The sequence below is a fragment of the Diuraphis noxia genome, unplaced genomic scaffold (genome assembly GCF_037042655.1).
Source record: "Diuraphis noxia isolate RWA-SAM2 unplaced genomic scaffold, SU_Dnox_SAM2 contig0003, whole genome shotgun sequence".
In the NCBI taxonomy this organism is placed as follows: Eukaryota; Metazoa; Arthropoda; class Insecta; order Hemiptera; family Aphididae; genus Diuraphis; species Diuraphis noxia.
This window is the reverse complement of record NW_028301713.1, coordinates 54,060,689-54,086,752: the sequence shown is the minus strand read 5'-3', so window position 1 is coordinate 54,086,752 and position 26,064 is coordinate 54,060,689. Positions and strand designations below refer to the sequence as shown.

General features: G+C 29.0%; 1 protein-coding gene across 2 annotated transcripts; it reads right to left on the bottom strand.

Moving 5' to 3' along the window:
• Positions 1 to 4,287: 4,287 nt before the first annotated feature.
• Positions 4,288 to 25,122, bottom strand: LOC107173248 (uncharacterized). 2 transcript variants are annotated; one of them, XM_015523706.2, is made up of 10 exons: positions 24,767 to 25,122; positions 11,773 to 11,826; positions 9,212 to 9,435; positions 9,046 to 9,118; positions 8,794 to 8,953; positions 7,107 to 7,255; positions 6,596 to 7,022; positions 6,462 to 6,521; positions 5,822 to 6,326; positions 4,288 to 5,742 (listed from the first exon to the last, which is right to left on the bottom strand). In XM_015523706.2, exons 2-10 carry the CDS (start codon positions 11,813 to 11,815, stop codon positions 5,587 to 5,589), a joined length of 1,797 nt encoding a protein of 598 aa, XP_015379192.2. In that variant the 5' UTR covers positions 11,816 to 11,826; positions 24,767 to 25,122; the 3' UTR covers positions 4,288 to 5,586. The 2 variants fall into 2 exon arrangements, with proteins under 2 accessions (XP_015379192.2, XP_015379202.2); XM_015523716.2 differs by lacking the exon at positions 6,462 to 6,521 and having other exon boundaries at positions 24,767 to 25,114.
• Positions 25,123 to 26,064: the final 942 nt, after the last annotated feature.

Below are 26,064 nucleotides of genomic sequence, written 5' to 3'. Positions count from 1 at the left end.
TTAATAGCGGACACCTCTAAATACCGGACACTCTCGGTCGCTTAAACGTCGTCCGCTATTTGGAGGTGTCCGCTATTAAGAGGGGAAATACAGTGAGTACAAATTTCACCGTTCCCAAAATTCCGTCCGTTATTTGGAGGTGTCCGTTAAGAGAGGTTTCACTGTACTATAATATTATGCGTATCTCAATCCTGAAGATCTTTTGCTAAGGTTCAATTGTGTGTTTATTGCCTATCTGATTGCCCAAATACCTATATATTACAATATTATTGTTGTTCAATAATATTTGATTCATGATTGTTGTAAGTAAATACAAAATTTAATATTCATCTGACTTACGAAAAATCTATTTCCGTATTTCAATTTTTCAATTCATTACTTATTCAACTTTCAAAAAATCTTCTGTTGTTCAATTTATTCATTTACTAGTTTATTACATATCCCATTCCAGGGGCGGATCCAGGAATGTTTTACGGGGGGAGGGCGCAAAATTGTCCTTATAACTTACGACTAATCTACCTGAATTTTAAGATATTAAGTAAAAGCAACAAAAATTATGTTGGCCCTTAGCCTTCAGGAATATATAAAATAAAAAATTGGATAAAAAAAAAAACAATATCAAGTTATTATTTTAAAGTATTTGAAATATAAGGTTAATGAGGTTAAGGTATACCATAGTATCTAAGAAAAATAAAACAATACATGTATATTTATACTATTTTATTTTTCGTAAATTTATAATACTCTAAATAGTAGTTATAATGAACCACGAAAATAATCGAAATCCCAAAATTACACAAACCTATTTTAGTAATTTTGGAGGGGCGTACCTTCACGATTTCAATTACAGCACTATAATCAATAACACATACTAAATTCCTGAGTAAAAATAAAATAGTTTCCATGAAGTCATAGTTCATACAAATATATTTAGTGTCAATGTATAACAAATTATCGTCCGAAAAAATGTAATTGATACAAGTTGTATAATATTATTATTGTATTTAAATATTTCGAAAAAAAATGATACAAGGCAATCATTAAAACATACATTTATATGCTCTAACTCAAGAAATGTGCAAAAATATGCAATATAAGATTTGGTATTTGAATTATGTATAAGTCAAAACAAATTTTGGCCAAATTCATTTTATAATACGGTTCAGCAAAAAAAAAAAAATTGATGTAAATGCATTAAATTTAAATCCACAGCCTTGTTAATTATAGCTACTAAGTAGTGGCAGCTATGGTATACACGTACCCCACCTACAAAATTGAAATAAAAAAGAAAAATTTTAAAATTGAGAGGGCAGTGTTTCTTCCATTATTATATATAGTTGGTATATTATGATATTGTTATTCATCGTTAATAATTCAATAAAAATACTATCGAAAAAAAAATGTTATCAAATACGGGTGTACCATAAGCCTCATTCACACGATGACATTTTTTTCACGAAATAACTGTATGACAGTAAACTGTGAACGATTGTTTACATTTCTGTCGTACACTTACCTAATTTCCGCGACAAAACTCTCGTGACAATTCTTGTGCCGGTCTGAACATGTTCGAAATAAGGAAATAACCGTCGACTGTGGAATTAATCGACTGTCAGCTTTTTTGTTGAATTAAAACAGTTGACAGTCACGTTGTACAGTTTTGTCTAGTGTTAAATATTTAAATTATTTATTAATAATAATAATATCACTGAAAAAAAAAAAATTACACTTTTTAAATTAATAAATTTATTTAAGTATAGTTTTTAACGAAATATTAAAAACTTAATATTATGTCTTCCTCAAAAAAAAATGGACAATTGACGAAACATACAAATTAATCTCTGATTATGAAAACAATCCTTGTTTGTGGAATCCTAAAGATATAAAATATAAAGATAAACTAGCTCGGGGAGAAGCTGTTCGCCAATTAGCTGTGCATTCAACACTAGTGAAGGTGAAATACAAAGAAAGTTACACGGTTTAAGAAACCAACATGCTGGCGAAACTAGGAAAGAAAAAATAACTAGAACAGGCCAAGGAGCAGACGAAATGTACAAAAGTAAATGGATATATTTCGAATCATTGAAATTTTTATCTACTGAAGGCAACGTTGGTAGAAAGACTGTAGGCAATTTAGTAAGTACCGTTGCTATATTATAATATTGTAAATAGGATATAACTGTAATAATTTTTTTATAACCTTAGATAAAAATACAAACAATATTATGAATTTTGAACTACAAAATAAAAAAGACATTTTTTTTGTGATGAAGATTGAAAAACTTGTAAGGAATCTTATATTAAATTTTAGTTTAAAAAAGAAAATTTTTTTATGAATTTCTAGCATAAAATAATTTGTGATTTTCCGTATTTTGTCAAAATTCAAACTTTTAATGCTTATATAAAAAAATTGTAGTCAAAGCTCCTAACATATTTTTACAATAGCAGTTGAAAAATAAAATAAATATACAGTCACAATTTTTTTTTATAAGTATTCAAAGTTCGAATTTTGACAACATACGTAAAAATCACGAAAATTCGTATTTTATGCTAGAAATTCTTAAAAAATTTTCTCTTTAAATCGAAAATTTGAAAATTTTTAATAATCTATAATATATCCTTGACAGATAAACCGTCTCCGTTCAGAATCATTTTTCGTATACAATGATATAATATCAATGGATTCAAATTTAATTCCATCCATTACAGTAACCCACTATTGTAACCTATTGTACAATAGAGTGACATCCACGACTTGCCCGCTTTTTATTTGTTCAATCGTTTCATATACACTATATATAATAGGTATAATTTATTTTATTTTTCAACAGCTACTGTAACAATATGTTAAAAGCCTTGTATTAAATTTTCAAGATTTTCTACAACAAATAAATTTTTATCGATTTTAATAAAAAAAAACTAATAATGATTGAAAATTGCATATAACTATAAAAATTTCAACTTTAGTTAAAATTTTTTAAAAATTTCATGGTGGATAGAATATACTTATATAAACATTCAGTGAACATTTCATGTATCAATGGTCATTTGTTTTAATGTTACAACAAAAATCAAAATCGATTTTGTCGAAAACTGATTGTATGGAAAATTTCCTGTTTTTCCCTTAATGTTTAGTTTGTTTATACGATTATTTAAAAAAATATTATTTTATATACTTTCTGATTTAACAAGGTACTGAAGTTAAAAGTCGAAGCATTTTTTCTGCCCTAAAACGTAATGACTAACACAAAAAAAAATTCATGGTTTTGACGAATTGTTGTCAATATTTGAACTTCAAATGCTAATAAAAGTAAATTGTGCCTATATATTCTTATAATTTTTTAATGACTATAAGAATAACTTATGAGGAACATACACACACACAAAAAAAAAACACACATATCATTGTAAAATCAATACATTCATCACTTCGTTCAGAATCTAATATACCAAACCTTATAAAATTCACCAACAAATTTTATAAAATTACAAGACTGTTTGTTGTATATTTATTGTTAATAATGATAATAATAATAAGTACATTATTAACTTATACATGATGAAATACTATTATCACTAAGCCAAACTTGAAGGTATAGTTTCCAGGTTTAGTAGACAACGGTTGTATTGCCATGGTAGTTCTCCATCAACTGATACAAAATCGTTCATAAATTCTTTTCTAACATCTTTTGCAGTTGCACTAAAATTTTTTGGTCCATTTCTATTTAAACTCAATAAACTAGTGGTAGGCATCCCTTCTTCTCTTCATGTACCTGGTAGTATTTGACCATCGGAAGTTTCATGGTCTAAGCTTCCAAAGGGTGTGTACAATGATCTAGTGTTTTTCTTAGTAAGTAAATAATTATGAAGGCAAGTGATAGCAAAAATTACACGATCAGCGTTATTTGGTTTAAGCATTATAGGTTTTCGTAAAACTCGAAAAACACTAGCTGCGATTCCAAACGCATTTTCCACAGTTCTTCTGGCTCTAGACAATCTATAATTGAAAACTCTATGAAGCATTCTCCGCAAAACATTTTTTGTTGCAAACAAATTGCTGTACAGCCACTACCCATTTTTTAAAAGATGCTAAAAAAGTGAATTGGAAAAACTTTTGTTCAAGTTTAAACACTTCAATTTCAAAGCATATTCGTTGGTATACAGCTAAACATTTCTGAAACTGTGTCTGCCTATCTCACCGGCCTATACCAACGATGACTGGTCCATGATATTTTATACACAATGCCTATTTATTTTTGAATATACATATAAAAACAAAAATGTGGATTTAATTTGTATGATTATGTAATATAACAATTATTCAACATAAAAATAATTTTAACAAAATTTTACAACAGCATAAATTAATTTTTAAGTACAAATCATGCGTGCAAAACAACTGAAACATTTGTCAAAATAAAATTCAATAAAATTTGATCAAATCGTAAAAATAATTGTTTACACGCTAAGTTATTACATGAATAAATAACAATCTTCGAAGTATCATTAGAAATATACAAAATTAATGCGTTTGATATGTATAAATGTATAATATATAATAATATTATACATTATTGTTATGTCATGTAAATATGTATTATTGAAAAAAAAAAAAAACTATGAACCCAAAATAATATTGTCATAAACATTAATTATTACAATGTGTGTAGGCTGTCATGGTTTGTTAGAATACTAATTTGTAAGTGTGAATTTGGTCTGTGTTTTATTCAACTCTGTAATGGTTGAATGTTTTTTTTTATATACCTAATAATTAATAAGTCCCTAAGGGCCTACGTATAATACATAATTTACACCAGAACACTTGACACGAGACTATTAAATTTGCGGTTCTAGAACTTATAAGTAATATGACGGTACTTTATAAAATAACCGTATGTTATTTATCAATACTAAAAACATTAACATTAATTGTTACATGTGTAATCAAAATAACAAAATGTAAAAACGTGAATTTTATCTTGTAGAATTTACATCTGTTATTTTCACTTGGCCAATTAAAAGATAACCATGTAAATTGTGTTCAATTTATACATATACACATAGGTAGTTACTAGTTACATAAATTAATAACCATTTGTGACATAGAAAATACATAATTAATAATTAAAAACAAATAATAAATAAGCTTACAGCAAGGTTAGTTGTATGTTAAAAGTATTTAAGTTGAAAACATACAGGTAAATTCATATTTATAACAATTAATTCATAAGTAATATTCAAATATCTATTCAGTATAAAATAAAATTTTAGTAAGATTATAGGTAACCAGATGATAATTTATTATTAACTATTAAGACAACATTTTAAATTACAACTTTTAACTAGTAAGAATAACCGTCATACTATTTATTGTAATGAATATCATGTTTAAATTTTTCTTGTTAAAAATGTTTTTATTATTATGACCTATTAAAATAAAATAACTTATGTATTTAAGTAATTTTACTTTTAGGATAGGTACCTACTAAGTTTAACAGGCCATCATAAGATTTATTTTTATTTTTATTATTTATGTCTAGTAAATAATTATAAATTAGTAAAGTTATATAAATATAATGTCTTAGGTTACATAATAACACATGGCATGGCACAGCACATTGGCAAACATACTGGCACCATTGTTGCTCCAGAACTTTGTTTTTCCTTTGATTTGCTTTTGCTTTTATACTTGTACATTCCTTTGGCCTTGGCCTTCATTTGTCCCTGACCGAATTGACCTTGCTGTAAGACATAAATAAAAAAATATAACCGATTGAGCGATAATACATAGTATGTTTGATTTTAAAAACGGTTCTAATACCTGTTGCATTACTTCGTCCTTCTTCACAAACGTCGTTGATCCGGGAGGATAAAACACTGGCGGCCCGGCGACCGACTGAGTCACTTCAGTTTCTTTAACTTCCGACAATTTCTCAGGGCCTTTACTTTCAGGAGCTAGATTATCCGGATGTGGTTTCTTAATCGGAATCGTGTATTCTGCTGCCTTGTCGTGTTCATAATCTTTAGACTTGGACTGGTAATCCTTGACGTTCGAGTGGTATTCTCTATTACTGTGGTAGTTGGTGTAATCTGTTCTGTCACCAAACGATGCCATTAAGTCGTCTAACCGTTTCGGTGGATTCTGCAGCCCAGGTGTGTCAGCTTCATCTCTTGGGAACGGCGAATGGCGTAGTGGCAATTGTTCTTGGTGTATAGGTTTTGTGTACCCATTTGGCTGTCCATATTTTGTGTTCTCTCTGGTCTCGCTTGAATATTTATACGAGTAAACCGTCTGGCCAGGCGGTGAAGTTAAGTTATTATCCACGCTACAAAAAAAAACATTTGTGCATAATTAGGTAATTTATTATAATAGCAAGTTATGTGTTCACGTCACATTCCCTGAACACAACTATGAACCTCACGTACGATCACAATATTAACCTCCAAAACGCTTTACTAACCTCACGGGGAAACGGCGGGTTACAGGGGGCGTGGCATGAGCGACCCAGGTCACCTCTTCGCTGCGACATACACACTCATTACGATCCCACGAAATAATATTTTATATATAGCAAACTAAATGTATAATACTCACTTGATTCTGCTTGGATCAGATGGACTGAACTTCTGGACCGACTGAGGTGACGTTGTTCTGTTCGTATAAGTATGACTACTAGAATAGTTTTTAGGTTCTGGTGGTTGAGCAAACGACATGGGTGACGGCGAACGGTGCGGTGACGGTGAACGCGGAGATGAAGATCTAAGCGGACGAGGAGACGGTGGCAAATCTCTCAACGAACGATTCCTACTATCAGAACGATACTCTTCTGAATAGTTATACACTTTAGATTGACCTTGGTCCGTTGTAGGTGAACCGAATTTTTGGTACGTCGAATAAGTTGTGGTGCCCGGTATTATTTTTTTCGTAGTTTCTTTTGAATAAACCGAGGTCTGATAAGTTCCCGGACCTTGGTTTTGAAGTAATTTAGTATAACTACGAGGAGCATCGGTCAAATCTAAATCTGTAAATAGAAATATTCATGAGTATCACACACAATAATGTCTATACCTACTGGGGTTTTAATTTCCAGTTCAAAATGTTTCACCTAAAGGTTGTCCGCTTGTCGTCGACGTTTCGTAGGTGGAAACCACTTCACTGGTCCCTGGCATTTTAGATCGGTTAAGACTTCCATACCTATGTTCTTCGTGTTTACTATATTGCTGTTTATACGGCGTACTGCTCCTTAATGGTTCACTGTTAATAGATCAACAAAAATAGGTAAGTTAAATTGTAGAAATCAATGAGCCATAGTTCATTTTCACGACGATGTCGCTGGGACAGATACGAGTTGGGAGCTATCGTCGATAACCACAAAATATGAGTTAATAACTAAGCCGAAAAAACGTGAAAAAAATTACCTTTTTATAATAGCCCATATGCCTAAAGCGCAAATAAATTATAAGTTATTACTTATTATCTATAATTATAATTTACAAATATTTAACCATTCGATTTGAATAATAAGTTAAAAAATAAGAGTAACAAAAATGATTAAGTTTTAAATTTAGTATAGGTAAACTGATAAAGTAGTATATTATCAACGGAATTGTTCATATAAATTAAAAATGCCTATAATAATATTTGATAGCTAAACAATATACGTCAAATAGTAACGTATTATTTAAAATAGAACAGTTAAAACTAATAATAAAATTAGTTCATATAGTTTATAACACTTTATATACTTTGACATAATTAATTTCCATTAACCGCCAATAAATTACATTTTAATTCATAATATTTTAAAAATCGATATTTTAATTAAGAGTACCTTAAAATAAATATGAAAATATAATTAGCTTAAATTATATCATTGTATTTTGCACTTTTATAGCCTTTTTTTAAGGTGATAAAGCTCAAATAGTTGTTGTGCTAAAATGTGTTACTTTATATTATAAGTTTAGTAGTCTAAATATATGATTTGCGATTTTCAAACCACCAGAGTTAGAGCCTTGACGGTTGAAGCTAGGGATACTTACAGAATACAGACTACAGGTATTGTACGTATATACAAGTTCGGTTATGGATTATTTTAGGTAGCTACTACTCAAAATGAATCCTCAATGATTTTTGGTAAGCATATACTAAAGTACTATATACAATTCACACTGTTCATTACAGTGTGGCCTAACTAGAAATTTAGGGCTCCATTGAAAACACATTTCTAGACCTTTGAAATTCCATACTAACCACCTTCATTGATGTATATTTAAATGTTTGTTTTACATACGACATATATTAAATAAGATGCATCTCAATTGATCGTGCTTTGTTCTACAGTTAGATAATTACTTACTTCTTTAGCTTTATTCTCATACCAATATATAAATAAAAATTATAAATATATTACATTGTATACATAATGTATCAAAATAATTTGTATCGTATATTTTGATGTAATTAAAAACAATAATATTTAATTAAATAAACACATATTTTAATTATTCTTGCCCTTCTTTTTAATAATCTTTTATTTTTTGTCTTTATAAAATTATAGCAATAGTAAATGAAAATTATGTTTCAACATTTAATCTAGGACACAAGTTGGATAAATTACCAAAACAAATTCGGGACTTAACTAGTAGGTATAACATTTTTATTTTGTGGCCTTACTCGTATGCAGCTGCAGCCATCCCATAAATGCTTTAGTTAGAGCATTGGTCATGCGTTATGGAATATTCAATTTCAAATGCATTAAATCTAGAATAATTAAAATAATTAAATTAACTTACATGCCGGATTCGTTAGTTGTTATTTCGTGTCTATTAACTCCGGAATTGGAAAATCCAACTCTCTGAGCATGATTCAAATCGTCTAATAACGAATCGAGTTCAGAAATACTTTGTCTCATGTTAACACCGTTCGTTTCTTGTCTGGGAACTGTATTTTTGCCTAAATATAGGTAAAAATTATAAATATTTGGTTACAAACGTAATTTAAATAAAAATATAATTAAAACATTTAAAACAATACAATCAACATACTTTCTGTCGATTTATTATACTGGTACGACGAAACCGTTTCGTAACCGGAATTTTTTCCATTGTTGGTTTGTCGCTGAAATATTAAATGTTAATAATAAGTTATTTTATAAGACATATGACACCATAATTCAATTATGATTGCGTTCGTTGATAAATTAACTCCCACCAGTAAGTCAACCGATTGAAGATCGGGTAATCTTTCTGTGAGCATTGTGGATTTGTTGGCCGGATTGAGATATTGGATTTCATATTCCTTGTTAGTTTCTGTTTGACCGTTACCAATCGTCCTTGATGTACTTTTAGTAACTTCTCTGTACCCAGTTGACGATGTGTTACTGAGTCCATGGTTTTTACGTGGAAGAGTGGATTGCAAGTCGTCCAGTAACAGTTCTAAACAATAATAAATGCTCAAGTTTAAACTAATTATGTACGCACGCGTTATACGTCGTTAGGTACCTATTAAACATAACAGACAACAGTGTCAAGGTGTTATTCCTGGAATATTTAATAATCCAGACATTACTATTCTAAGTAAGAGGCTTATTGAAATTGCAGCACATTTATTCAATTATGATTTATTGGTAGATATAATAATAATATATTAATACCTAAGCACCTTGCAGTACCTACAATAATTTTGAGACTACATTATGTATATTTTAATAAATAAATGGAAATGCAAGTATTGGGGCAGAAAAAATTCAAATAATACGAAAATACTTAGTTATGCGAAGAGCTGGAGGAGAGAATACAGGGTGTACAGTACTATTTGACAAATATAGTAGTATTTATAATGGAAATTTGTTAAATAGCCCTGTTACACCTTAACGTGTGGTGAGCGTTGACTTCACAAAATATTTAAATAATGAAATATATAATAATTAACTAATTTAATATAATTATTAGACAGGTAGGACCTACTAAGAATGATAATATCATGACTCATGATATATTATTGAGTACAACCTCGAATGACGATAAATTAATATCCAAGTAAAGTAGTTGAATATTATTTTACATGATGTTATTTTTTGTTTTTATAGTTGGTCGTTTAGAAAAAATAATAATTGTGAAGGTGAAATATCCTTATGTAAATATGTTTGTTCAGGTTTCTATTTTTAATAGTATTAGCTACGGTCCAGACAGCCGAAATGTGTCAACGTTCAAACAAACTGTAACGTTATAAAAATAGCAGTTGTAAATGAACACGTTTTATTTTTTTTTATATATATATTTATACCTTCACCTAGGAATTAGGATGTTTTATAACCCAGACATTTCCTTTATACGTTTAACTATCAAATATTTTTGACGTAAGTAACTATAAAGACACAGGCCACCACAATATTGTACGATTGGTGGATTTTATTGGAGATTTCTACGATTCCGTCAGTACAGGTAACTTAAAAACAACCTATCAATTTCACCACCAGGGAAACCATAATTTTTACGAAATAAAAATATAGTTTTATCTTATTAACATAAATATAATATGAAATACTTGCATACAAATATAATTTAAAAAAAATTTGTATTAATTTATTGGTGTTATATTGAACTCTATTTGAAGATACTTATATTATTATTATTATTATTATTATTATCGTATTAACATATAAATATAATTTATAGTCTTATAGATATCTACATATTGTTTTTAATACATATATTTACAATTTTCTTGTAAGTACTTATATTTGAGTTATTATTTCTAAAAATATTATTTTGTTTATTTTTTATTTTTAATAGAAAATATACAATCTACATTACAGGTAAAATGAATAATTACTAATTTGGAGAAAGGAGCCACTCCCACTGATAACACTTTCAATTTAATTTAATTTAATTTAATATATATTAATATAGTAAATTTCTAGGCGCACCGAGTTGGGTCTTGAGTACTAGGGACTAAATTTCTGCACCATTTACGTTTCAGTTGCCTTGGGGGCTGTATGGGATTTTGAGGGATGATAAGTTCTTAATTAAATGATTTGAATGAGTATAGAAAGACAGTTATAAAATTGTCTACAGAAACATTTAGCTTGGTCATGAATAGTTTATAAGTTACAATCTATGTATATTATACATTGTATATAGGGTATAGTTTGATATATATATAGAGGGGCATTTATTAATTTTCTTAAAGACATATTTTGAAAAGCTTGTATTTTATTTAGATTGGGCTTTTTAGCATTTCCCTATAGCTATAGACTTTAATATTAATAGGGACGACTTTGTTACTAATTAAATGTTTAAGCATACGTAGCCGACTAAAAACTTTAGTTCTTTAATTAAGTCAAAATTAAATATATTTTGTAATAAAGTTAAGAAGGAAACAAATTTACTGCAGCTAAGTAAAAATTGGTAAGGTTGCGGAATTGATACGTTCCCCGTTTTATTGTAGGCTCAATTTTTTTTAAAAACCAAAAAATTCGTTTTAAAAATCTTAAATTGGACTTATCGAATAATGTATTCAGTTATTTATATTATATTTATTTCATAAAACTCGATTTAATATCCGCATGACGCATGAATACATCAAACATACACAACTGGTTTCTTCCGAATGTGTTTTAGACTCAATAGTGTTCATTTATGGAATTAGTATTACCTACTTTGCAGGTGACTAATACTACAATATTAGATAAATTATCTATATTCCATGTAGGAACAGATAAATTCGTGATTAATCTAATTCATGGTGGAAGTTTATATTTAGGTACTTACCGAGTCTCGCTTCGCCTTGATTTTGATTGGGTCTGCTATACATTGTTCTAGATCCTAAAACATTACAAACACTAATATTATTGAAAATTTATATCTACATATAGCGCATGCTATGATAAAAGACAATGATACTAGCACGAGAGAATGTTTATAATTTGTATTTTAAAACAAAAACTATGTTGTAAATAATTTCACATACAAATATTTGCGACTAATACACAGTTGTACAGTTCAATTATGGAATTATATTTTGTAACTATTATTTATATATAGTACATATTACTGTAAATATTTAAGTGCATTATATATTTATATATGAAAGGAGATAAACATTCGTTTAGGAAGTGGCCAATCGGACCTACATATTTACAATATTGACTAGGTACTGACCAATATATTTATTGGATATCTAAAAACATTTTAGTATTTTCTTATGTATTATTTTGCATATATAAAATATAAATCAATAAAAATAAATTTACAAGCTATAATATTACAATAAATATTATTTATTCACTAGGTATAAACTTTTTTTTATACCCGGTTTTAATCGAATGTCGAGATAAAGGTAACTTTTTTGTTAATATCGACCACATGTCCACATGCGCTCAATCTCAATAGTTTGAGTGTCCGTGCCAGTTTCATGGTCTACAATGTTTTTTAAATTATTGACTGTTTTATGAATACATAACTTTTTTTTATAGATACCTACGATAAGCATACATAATATGTATAAATAGTTAAAATTGGTATATAATTAAATATCTAAATATTTTAGATTGGCATCTCGCGATCGATATCTTTATATGTATAATATGAATAATAATGCGTTGGTACAAAAAAAGGATAGGTAATTTATATGTACATCATTAATTTTAAATATTTAACCATGTAAAACGTAAAAGTATAATAGTTCTACATACAAAACTTAATAAAGAATCGGTAATAGATGGTAAGTCATCTTTTAAACTATGCCGAAAAGAAAAATGTTAAAATTGTATTCAAGTTAAATTTATAGGTAATATTATAGTTATTATAAGTCATAATTTGATAAAATTTAAAAATAATAACGAGTAAGAATAATAAAGGGTTTAATAAATCAATTATAATATGCGATGGTCTACACATGTAAAACATGTGTGATCTAATATAACACATTACCAATATTTCAAAATACACCTAACCTCATTTTGTCGTTACAAAACAAATGTTTTCGAAAAAATGTCTGTTTTGTATCTCTAAATTTTTTTAAATTTTTTACGCTTTAGAATGAAAACATACATTTTTCATAGCATAATCCGATGCAGATAGTACTCTGAATGTAATTTGATGTTTTATTGTTTAATCCATAAAAATCCAATTTCGGACAAGTGGTTTAACTTAGTGGTAAATAAATAATAATAACAGTTTAAATTTCGTATTTATAGTTCGATAAACGGAAAAATGGACCAACATTCTGGAGGGTACTTCTTTGTCATTCCACTCCAATAATCTGAAATTTAAATACTTTTTACCTGGAATCTAAATACAATTCGTCCAAAATACGATTTTATCAGAAATTTTTATTTTAGAGATATATTTTAACGACTTAAAATTATGTAAAAACAAAAAAAAATTATTTCAATTAATTACAAATTTTTTGTAAAAAATCATACGCATCTAAGCGCAGTCTTGCATAGGTTAAATAGATTTTAAAATTATAAAAAAACAAGTAATTAATTGATATTAAATTTGTTTCGTGATCATTATCACCAGTGAAATTATGAAAATAAAATAGGCCATAGCAGCTGTTCTATATTTGTATAGGGTTTTTAAAATAAACATTTTTAATGACATACTTTTAATTTTGTAACGCATAATATGACCTATAAATATTACGAAGAAATTAGTTCAATATTATATTTACGTGACTTCGTGAGTAACTAGAACTTTGGATTGACTGCATCAATCTCTAATTTCGTTAAATAAAAAATAAATACACGTGCAGATTTAAGATTTTATACTTCAATTAACTTAGTTTATTCAATTTAATAGTTCATTAATATTTCTAGTATTTATTATTATTTGTTTATTAGTTTATTCAATTATAAATGGAAATTAAAAAATATTGAACTTAAATTTAATTTTCTTTAAATAAATTTTTCAAGATAGGATTTATTAAACCACGTTTTAATGGTTCAGCAATGGAGTGTTGTTTATATTTGTTCTTATGAAATCACCACTCAATTTGGTACAATTGTGAGTTGAAGTTAGAGAACGTTTATTGTAAATCAATATAGATTGAATATTTTATTGGTTTTTTTAGATTGTTCAAAAATGTCTGGAAAATCATGAAAACCATTTCAATATATAGATTAATAATAGCATACCTATCTGAAGACTGATGATAATCGATTGAAGTTTTTTTTAGTAATTTATTCAGAAAATTATAATCATATAGAATTTAAATTTTCATTTTTATAATATTATTGTATAAAATAAATATATATTTTAAATTATAGACTCGGAAAGAAGACAAGAACTTGAAAAATGTTGACATAATTATTGTGCAACAATTTACAATTTATTACCAAGATCCTAAAATATAATAATAAAGATGTCGTTGTAATTTTTAACTGTTACTGAAATATTAAATGTATTGGATAACATTCTTCATATTTTTATAGTAACTATTTTTAAATAAATAGTACCACTACACACAATACACCAATACCTTGCGTCTGATTTTTTTTAATGGTTTGGTTTGTTCTGTAGTATTATGTTTAAATTTATTCCTTATTGTTTTAGTACCAATGTATAACTAGGAAGTTTTCTAATGAATGAAGAACTGGCCTTGAGCCAACCTTATTATTTTGTAATAATATGTGCCCATAGATAAATAGACCAACGAATCGTCATAACATCTGCATTCTGCAAAAGCAGGACAAGTAAATTATTCCCACAAGTTTAATTATATTTAATTTATATTAACTTACATACATATTCGATGTTTCTATGACATAATATGAATATCATAGACATTTTTTTGTAGATCAAGAAATTAGTTGTAGATTTAAGTTGTTTATAACTTATAAGATATCCATACAAATTACAAAATATAACTTATAATAGGTACCTTGTAACTAAAATACCTCTATAATATTGTCATTGGTGTGCAGAATATCATAAAGTAGGAAGACGTACATTCTAAAACGACTGACCTTTTTGCCTAATATGATCAAAAATGTGAAGAAAAAACAAACACACTGATACCTTCACTGCATTTATGGTATTGTGGGTTCGAATATCCTTCATACTTATTAATATTTTGGACGTAATCCAATATGAATCTATTCTGCATTTGTAGCCTGCAGCAGGACCGTATGGAATAGTCTTTATTTATTCTGTTCTCTTTGTTTTCGTTATTCGACAATATATTTGTACACATAACTAGTGTGAAATTTTTGTCGAAGGGTGTGTTCTCTTAATATACCAAATATATTATAGACATTAATGGTTCATTATAAAAATAAGATGAATATATTATACAGGTATAGTAGTTCTAAATTATGTAAATGGCTATTGTTTAAAAATGACTCGTCGAAAACATCGTGTGCAGAGCAGACAAACATGTCGCAGTGAGCATGTGTATACCCTACCTACCAATTATATTATATAGCTACCTATCTCGAGTAAAATACAACGACGATGACGACGCTGTAATGATAATATATGTATTATGCCTAAATACAGTGTTTGGCATTGATGACGCTTTATGAAATTCCATCGCTCAATAACAATTATGTAGGTACACCAATGTTGACATTTCTGTTTGGTGTTAACGCATAAAAAAAAAAAAATGCTATAATAATAATAATAATTATTAGCAATAATATTATGACTGACGTTTACAGGACTCTTGTTTTTTTTTTTTTTTAATGATTTAGTAATGCATGAACAATTCCTATGCTTAAGTGACGCACATTAAATGGAATTTAACACCCCAATAATCTGACAACTATGGCTACTACCCTTCTCATTACCATTTAACATGACACTGAAGAATTATAAATAATTATCGTTTATAGTCGCAAAAGCGATTAGACATCACTAAATCACTATATTTTTGCAGCTCAACCAACTATTATTAACGATAATTGTACATCAAATTTTGGACTTTTCGCGTGCAGTTATCAGTTTATCACTAATTTGAGTTTATTGTACCACCTAACCGCCGACACAATGATGATGATAAATCGTTTGACATCGTCATGCTAAACAATCTTATTAATAATGATGATAATAATAATGTATAATTATTATAATTATTATATAGACAGTAAATTATATATTATATTATTATTTATTATGAGTAACAAAAACGTGACTACAGTTTTAAACATGTATAGGTATGCCAGCTGGTATGCCTGTGCACCTCCTGACATGTTATAACTGGGTTCTAAAAAGTTAGACCCGTTTTTTTTGTTATTACCAAATAAATTTGATTTTTTTCTTAAACACGCCAATAAATAAAATTAACAACATGTATATGTACAACATTTTATATTTGCGTATACTATCGTTATAATATAGGAGTACCTACCACCTAACATGATGTTATAGTAACATCGCTTAATACCATTGATTATAGAATAGAATAATAGAATATTCTATAATCAATGTTAATACCGTTAAAGATATTTAATTCTACTAGGTATTTACAGAACAATAATATTAACGGTTTAAAATTTCGAAAATGTTGATTTAGATCTAACTGAAAATGTAAGATGGTAGGTAAGGCTCTAGTCATTATATATAATATAATTGTCATTGTCATTGATATTATTATTATTTAGGAAGTTTAGATATACACTGTAGCTTGTAGGTATCATTATAACAATATATACATTCGTAAATAACAAAAAATAACAATTTCTTTACGTTATACTCGTCTAGGGGAGGGGACAACTAAAGAAGGGGGCTAAAAATATAGATTCCGTCTGCAGAAGTATAGCTCTGCGGACGACCATTGCAGATTGTATACAAAATATATAATAATATATACACAGATTTTACTATACTTAGCAAACGGATTGTAAGAAAAATATGGGATAAGCTCATCTTCTCGTGGAGTGCAGATGAAGAAAATAAATGTAAGAATAAGCTAATGTCGTGCAGGCGCGCGAACGCGTTCTGGTGCCGATTGCCGATATGGAGTTGCCTCCGTTTTTCTCCATTGGAAAGGACACACGGCACGCACGTACTACGCATAACGCATAGCATTATTATTATTATTGTATATCATAATATACGTTCATAATATACGTGTGTGACCGATACCAAATAAGGAGAAGAGTGGCCGCCGCCGCCGAGGCGTCAATGACGTAAGACCGAAAACGGGCCTGTCCCGCCGGGGGAGTGTCGCCGTCGTCGTTTCTCTGTGTAATGCTGCCTGCTACGCACGACTCTGCGCGTGACCTTGAGAACAGTGCGCCCGCGCGTGTTTGCTCGGCGACGACGACGAGACGGCCGGCTTTGGCGGCGTTGCTTTGACCTTGTCGCTGAAACGTATTTTGTACTACCCGCGCCTGTTTTTTTTCCATTTTTTTTGCGCCTACACCGCCTCCTCCCTGTTTTTTTTTTTGTACTTCCATTCCTCTACGCGCTCCTTTATTTGTTTCCATACACGTTTAAAACGTAAGTATAATTGTTGTTGTGCTATAAATCATGGCATAATGATGATGTGAAATTGCCAATAACATAGGCAATAATTTGTTAATATAATAATATTATAGTTACAAACACATTTGACTTGTTCGTCAAAAATCGATAGAAATCAAAACCCAAATGGAACTTGAGAGTAGACCACGACAAGGTCAGAAGTGTGAAAGACACGATGGACAGTATAGGTACTATATATAGGTACCTAGCATAATATATGTTATGAATACAAAATAGGAATCAAGGAATTTGGTGCCCATTCAAATTTCAGATAAAAATGTAAAATACAAACCTGTCAATATTTAATATGCGTAGTAGGTGGAAATTCAAAAATATTATTTAAATTATTTATTTTTATTTGATTGATTTTATGGAGCTGAATTTAATTTATTTGTATTCAATGTTCATAAAAGTATTTAATATGTACCTAACTACCAAGGTACAAGTATATATAGTATCTGTATATAGTAACTAGTTTGGCCATTTGATTTTATTAGTTGATTGGAATTTCAAATGCAAGATTTTAATTGAGTGTTTGCGTTTATAGTAGAATATAATAATATTATATTCAATATTGTATATAAGATTCCATTCAAATTTAGAAATCAACTTTTTAAATTTAATTTCTGTATATATTGCATTTAAAATCATAAAAACTGCTATTGAAAATTAAAAATGTCCAGCTAATTTAAATGAATTATTCATAATATCCCTTGATTATTTATACAAAATATATACGTAGATATCTCGTACCCATAATATTTAAATATAATCTGTTATATTACAGAGTGAAATAGATTAAATTCATCAAGAATCGAAATGTAGGTACATGTTTGCTAATCATCGAAGTTTTTTAATCTCTGCTACAAAACTTAGATACTTCCTTGTTTCTAAAATATATTTTCCCGCGCGTGTATTCGTTTACTTTTTTAGTTTAAGATTTGTTCAGATTCTACTATTCTAGTATAGATATAAGATTTATTCATTGAATTATTTGAATATGTTTAATAACATACTATTATTATAGCTCTGTAGGCTGTAGCTATATGACCTACAAAACGGCTGTAATATTATTATGGAGTATATACTATATAGTATGGTATATGCTGGACTGTGAACACGATACAATAATTAATATCAACAGCTATTCGCGTGGAAAGGAGTTTTTAAATTGTCTGGACGTTTGCTATTTACAGGCGCAATATAATATCGAAACCTTTGAAATGACACTGTTGCTACACGCAGCATACATTCCACCGTCATCCCGTCATCTCTCTTCCGTAACGAAAAGTAGTGTGACACGCAATAAGGCGATGTATATAATAATATAAAAAATTATATATAAACACATCTCGTTATTGTTATTTCTTACCCCGGTAATAATTCATAAACATTAAACATATGCGAGTCTGAATGTTGAATGGTATATATATATGTAATGTATTTTGTATTATATACACATGGGGTGTGTCTAGGAACTTAATATACGTGCCCTAAACATTTTATATTCTAAACATCCTGTACCTGTATTCCTGTGTATAATTATGCTATTATTGCTTATTTTATTATTATTGTGACGGGTTTGTAATGGTTTATTTAACAAAAACAAAACGCTTTCTTGCGGACGATGGCCGTAATTTTCTGTTGGCGACGGGGCCTAGACGCCGAGTGAGTAGTCGAGTAAAAATCGACGTACTTAAAACTGTTTACGACTTGTCTTTAAAAACAAACCCTATCCCGGCATTCCTCTTCATCCTCCTTTACCACATCTGCTTCAAAGTCAACGGTCCATATAATATATTGTATGTTCCATCGATGCGACCTTTTTCATCGAGTGGCTTATGAATTATGATTAAAAGTAAAACAGTGTATACTGAATATATGACTATATAGATAGGTACTGCACCACAGCAGACGTCTTGCTGTTTTAGGTGCCACGCACGTTTAACGAGTATCGCGCTTAGACCTTCCGTGTCGTTATTACTTATTAATCACACAGAAACACGCTATATCGATTTAACTTTTATTTGTTTTCGTCAACCACACATAATATATACGTATTCCTAGTTCCGACCGTATTGAATGCGTGATGATTATATGTGTATATAGTATAGCGTAAAAGTTACACATAAATGATTAGAACAATTAATAAAATTTACCTCTTCCTTTGAAACAATGCGAATTATAATAAAAAGATAATTTGACGTATCGGATAACAACAAGTTTCACAGTGTGAAGCTAAAATAATAATGGCCATTCAATTTTACTTCTAAAATATGACACTCAAACAGTCGACAAATCCATCCTTGAGAATTTAAACTGTACTTTGACAATGTAATAAATTATTATATTGATGTGTACTTACGACGTGTACTTATATGAAAATGAGCCTATACCATTGAGACTTTACCTATTTGTCATATACTTGTCAGTTGTCATTTTATATTAACGTTGGTTTGAATGCTATCAATAACACAAAACAGACGATTTCTTATAAATGGTTCGTTTCTGAATTTAATCATACTTATTATATTTTATTTTCAAACTATATTATGCTGAATTACTGTCTACTGAACAATTATTATAAAGAATAATAATTTTATGTATTGATATTATAATGTGCAATGACATCGATTATATTTAATTTGAATAATGAGTTCCTTAGTTTCTATGTAGTATATTATGTTACAAATACAACAATATCAAAACATTCATGTATATATTAATAATAAAATTGTTAAAATGAGTGGTAGACAAAATTCTTTATATTTAGAATACTTCAAAAATATTTTGTCGACAAATATGAGTATAGTATTAATGTAGTACATAATGTGTGCTAAATTAAATACAAATAATTAAAATGCTGATTTGGTATGAATTACATATTACAAAAATACGACCTACACAAGGCTACGACAATATTCAACATACAAAAATGACCTTATATTAACGCCTTAAAATCAGACGTATCAAAAAAATTAAATTCATTAATATTGAGTCCGAAATCGCATAATATGTAAGCGTATCCCAATCGGTAAACACCGCCTACATAATTATTAATGTACAAACACCATTGCAATTTTCAGTAAACACTACGATGTGGTAATTTTTACAAGACGAAAACGCTATTAATATAATATATTACCAAACATTTTACTAAGAAATACGCCGAAACAAAAAAAAAGTACAGTAAAAAAAATCAGACAAATTTTAATTAACTAATTGATAGGTACCCGATTTAATTATATTGCAGATAGACGGTGTTGTAAACGTGTAGTACTAAAAATACATGATTATATTATTATTATGTTCTTATATTTTATTATAATTATTATTATGGCACGTGTATTGCGATAATGATCGTCTGGATTTGCATTGTAGGTATTCTAAAAATCTACAAGAAACCGAAATATATAAAGGAATGAGTGAAAAAAAAACATTTAAGAAAAGTGAAATAAAATTATTAAGCAAATTTCGACTTTATTATCAGTATATACTTAAAGATTCTTTGTGCTTGTGAGCTGTGATTTATATTTGTCTATAAATTCAACAGCAGTGTAAGTTATAATGTTATACACAACACATCGCAGCTGTCATGTAGGTATACGCAATGAAACCACAAATTGATTATCTTCAGCACATGCACGATAAATTTAGAATATAAACCTATATGAGAACGTTATAAGTTATAAGCGTATTAAGTATATACTTATATACACATAGCACCAAAATCCTGTGTATTGGTACATGTTTACAGCCTCAGCCTTACAGGGTAATTCACTAAGCATGCTCTTATTAATACTCTCATTTTTTTCTTTTAAATAAATTTTTTCAATTTCTGATTTATGGTATTTTTAAATATATACCCACTTAAAGACCATAATTTAAAATTCTTGTATTTTTTCGTACTATTCTTCTTTACACTTATGACAGTACAAACTTCTGTTAGACTAAAAACCCCCTTTTTTATCGCAAATATTGTAATGGATAGTTTTTTTGAAAATTTTGATGTAGGTACCTAATTTAAAATTCGAATGAGTAGTTTCGTATAGTTATTAAAATGTTTATTTTAAGGATAATAGTCTTTAAGAATACTTTCATAAAATTATTAAATGGACGTATGGAACAAGTATTTATCATATACTTATTGGGCCATTTTTACAAATTAAGAATATTGGTAGATTAATATTAATCATTAAAATTTTTCTAATATCCTCCCAAACTATTATCATAGACCTTTAATCCTTAGAATACAATTGGATAACTTGAAATCTACAAGTACGAATATAAATTTTGATAGTCAAATTATTCAGAAAAATTATTTATAATATAGGTACAGTTGAAAACAGGCGCTCTTTTGAAAAAACAGAAGTTTGTATCTAAAAAGGACACTCCTTAAGATGAAAAAAAATATAAGTCATTTTAAAATATGGTCTTAAAGTATACATAAAAATTCCACACATCAGATTTTGAATAACTGCATTTTTGAAAAAAAGAATGAGAGTGAGCATGCTGATATTGATGTTTAACAATATTTTTATTAGTCGGTATAATATTTTTTTATCATGATATACATTATATATACACCATATATATTATATAACATAATTTATTATGGAAATTAAATTAAAAACATATTTATTAGGTTACCAAAGGATTATTAATCATAGTAAACAGACAACAATTGACAACTGCATTATTACAAGTAATGAGTAGATTATTACAAATTTAATAATACATTCTAGAGTTTTTAGTAAAACATTATGTAATTATGAACGTGTATTTAATATACAGAAGAAATCAGATAAATTAACAAAAAAACTCCAACGTGGTTTTATTACTGCAGCAGTTTACAATAATGACTGTATTGAATCTGGGTAGGTAGAAGATATTTTATAATGTTTAATTTATTATTTTTTAATAGAACATCACTAACTTTCATATGGAAAGTTTTAAAGTTAATTTAATTTAAATTAGTAAGAATTTCGTATTACATATAAATTATCAATATTTATTAAATTCACAAAAATAATTCCGAAAAAATGAATTTAAACAAAACAAAGAACGTTTTCTAATTAATGTTATCCGTTTTTATCAAAAATACTATAGCGGAATGTGAACGATTAAAGTATAAATTAAAAGGTTTGTATATTATTACGTTCATAATATATTATAGTTCCCCGCGGCGGAAGTGATCGCATATTTAGATTTTTTTCTGTCAATGGAGGCGTATACTACGGGAGGGAGATTTTATGAAACCAAGTAATGAAATAACACCCACGCCCCATGAGCAATTTGGCATAGTTTCTATGTTCAATTGGTTTTTTTCGTTAGAAAACTATAGAGAAGCGTACTGAGTATTATTTTTTTTTACGAGTTCATTGAAGGGAAGCAATATAAAAAAATATAAAATGCTATTCCTAGTGTTGGCGCTTGTCCACGGACTGCTGAGTCAGCAGCGGTTAAATTTGGATTCGAAAAAGTGGAAGACTGCAGTAAGATGGCAAAAAAAACGGCACAGAAAGGCCGAATATTTATCATTCGTCTTTATTATTATAACAGTGTGGGATAAGAACGGACGCCTTCGTATCTATTTAGTTTTCTAAGATGCGTGGCGCCCATTTCGAAAGTGCAGCACATCAACCATATTTTAAAGACCGGGCCAAGGCGTTAAAATTTTTATCGAAATTGGCTCAGTCTTTTTTTCCTATCAATATAGTATATAAATATCATATTATTTTTATAACTTGAAAATAAATTTGTTTTTATTGGTAATTGTTTATTTGTGCTAGTGCGTTGTGTATGTATTACCTATACTATATTTTATTACAAATGTCACATCACCTCGATAAAGTATGATAATTGTGAATAACGTCACTGCGTCACTTAGTTATTAATTTTCATGCATTTTCCAAAATTATTGTGTATATTGTACAAATATTATGAATGTTAAATAATAAGAATTGCTAATTTTATGCATATCAATAATTATATAATATAAGGAATGCGTTTTAGATTAATTTAAGATAAAGTTTGATTGAGTTCATTGAATTATTATTTCGCTATCTGTTGTAGTAGGTCGCTAATATGCTTTAACCTTTTTCAAGTTATTTTAATGTTTTTATGTTATACATAATATATTATTATTGGTAGGTAATTTACTCTTATATCGAAGTACTCGTATTAATTTTTATATAATATTCTAACTATCAAAAACAAACAAAAATAATTTTAAAATTGTACAATTCGAATAATTGAGTATACCTGAAAATAAATTTCTAATTTTAATATAAAACAATTATGAAGAAAAGCTACTTAAAAAGCAACCACATTTTTAAATGTTTCTCTCTCTCTTTTTCATCTTGGTCGACTTTAATCTTATGTTAGTAATGTTACATAAATATTTGTTTAAATAATCGGACTCTTTTTATTTTTATACAGGTATAATTAATATACCTACAACCTTGAGCTGCTTTATGAATGTGCAGCTAATATTGCATATTTTCTATAATAATGAGGTAGATACCTATTTAATTATTATTTTTGATCATTATATATATATTTTACGAAGGGTTATTTTCGATCGGTGCTAACTCAACAGTCAACATAAGTTATACAGTAGTAAAGCACCGATTAAAAATTCCATTTTGGGAAGAAGCGATAGACTACGATTACGCCTGTATACGTTTTACTACTACAGCTGGTTTACTCAAACGATTAGAAAGTAAAATATCAAAGTTTGTTCATCAATCGTTATCATTTACACTCATTACATATAATACATTATTATAATAAATCTCAGAAGTCGGGAAGTAGCGAAGGACGTACATTTTAGTAAGCATCAAATGTTTGCCATATTTGCTCATGATATACAACATTTAAATCGGCTGAAATGTGGAATTTCAGGCAATTTCTAGTAGCGTCTTACAAGTACAAACAATAAATCCAAACCATTTAACGATAAAAAATGACCTTACAAGAAAAACAATAATCTTCTCGCCTCGTAGAATAGTCGGAATTTGATCATTTATTATTTGTTATTAATGTTATTATTCTAAAGAAAAAAACTTAAACGAATAAATGGACTTTAATATTTAAATAACCGTGTTCAAAAACGCAAAAAAAATAATTGGTCTAAATAATCAAAATTTGAGCTACAGTATAAACGCATTTATTTAAAATTCTGAAAATGAAGTCCCTATTAGGGTCCAATTTGTCTTAAACATTTCGTTTCGTAATATTCTATAAAAATGCATCGGCTCTGACAGTGCATTAATGGTTGTAAAAAAAGTACCTTGTCTGATGCGGTGTCATGTACGATATGCGAAGAGCAGCAGTGATGCTGATACGCGGTCTTCAGAGCGGCGGGTGTTTTATTTTTTCGGAAACTCACTGCTCCCGGACACCAGCAGTATATTGTTATGTTATGTATTATGCGTCAAGTTGTCACTCGCGATATGATGTTTTGGAGAATTGTTGTTGTTAATCGAATGCGACACACGTGCGTATTGTACTCTGTTGCACCGGGAGAATGCGGTCGCGACGGCGTTGAGCGGAAAACTGTTGTGACTCGCGGTCGAAACGCGTTGCAGAGGGAGGAGCGGTCTCGTACGTGCGACGGGCGCCAACGGTGGAACAGCTTTTTAGTTTTTACGGTAGACCGAGCGTGCGCGTACGGTGCTGATGGCTGTCGCGTACCGCTGATGGTGCGACCGTCGCGGGTTTGGTTCCGGTGCGTAGGCGATAGGAGTGCGTGACGTGGGCGTGGAATAGCGGCAGCTTGGTTCGGCTCCTTTGCGTGGTGGTTCCGGCGGCGGCAGTGGGAAAATCGTCGCAAAATTCCAACGGCTATATCACAGTCATCGAATCGCGATTAGGGGGAGGGGAGGATATTAGTAATTATAGTTATTACTTACATGTATAGATATTTGCAATTTGCATTTTGCATTTTGTCAGCATATGTACGCGTTAACAGGATATAAACAACCGTCGCGCGTTGTTCTTCAAATATAATATCATAGTCGTATAGTCGATTTCCGGAATACTTTAAAATTAAAAACAACAAGGTTCATGACGGTTTGTTTACATACATGTCAACCCTTTCGAATTTTCGATGCTTATATAGACATATAGTACACACATTAAAGAACACATTCAAAGTGGCGTAATTGTGTGAGGTATCATATTGCTTGCCTCCCCACTAAATACTGATATATGTCATCAGTAGAAATCTTTAAATAGTCTGATATAAATAATGAATGCATGCAACGAACGTTTTTAAGAATATAAAAATATTTTTTTCTTCAAATTATTGAATAATAAGGTAGATACGTTTACACTCCTGTAATAATTATAATACGAAATTATCATCTCATTGTTTTTTTTTCAGACAAATTATAATATCTTTTTTAATAAAATATTAATATACCTAATCGTATGAATTTGATGTAATTTAACGATATCCATGGATACATACGATTTGTTCCTAAGCCATAAAATGAGTTTTAAGATTTTCGTAGAAACCAACAATTAGATTATGGTTTGATTTTAGTGAATAAATTATATGCTCCCTTAAAGATATTGTTTTCCCAG

Bases quoted from the DNA above. Each gene is read 5' to 3' on its own strand.
- LOC107173248 (XM_015523706.2), bottom strand. From the start codon at position 11,815: ATGTATAGCAGACCCAATCAAAATCAAGGCGAAGCGAGACTCG. The intron at 9,119-9,211 runs GTGGGAGTTAAT...TTAATATTTCAG, and splicing joins TTCAATCGGTTGACTTACTG to CGACAAACCAACAATGGAAA. The intron at 6,327-6,461 runs GTTAGTAAAGCG...TTTTTTTTGTAG, and splicing joins ACCCGCCGTTTCCCCGTGAG to CGTGGATAATAACTTAACTT.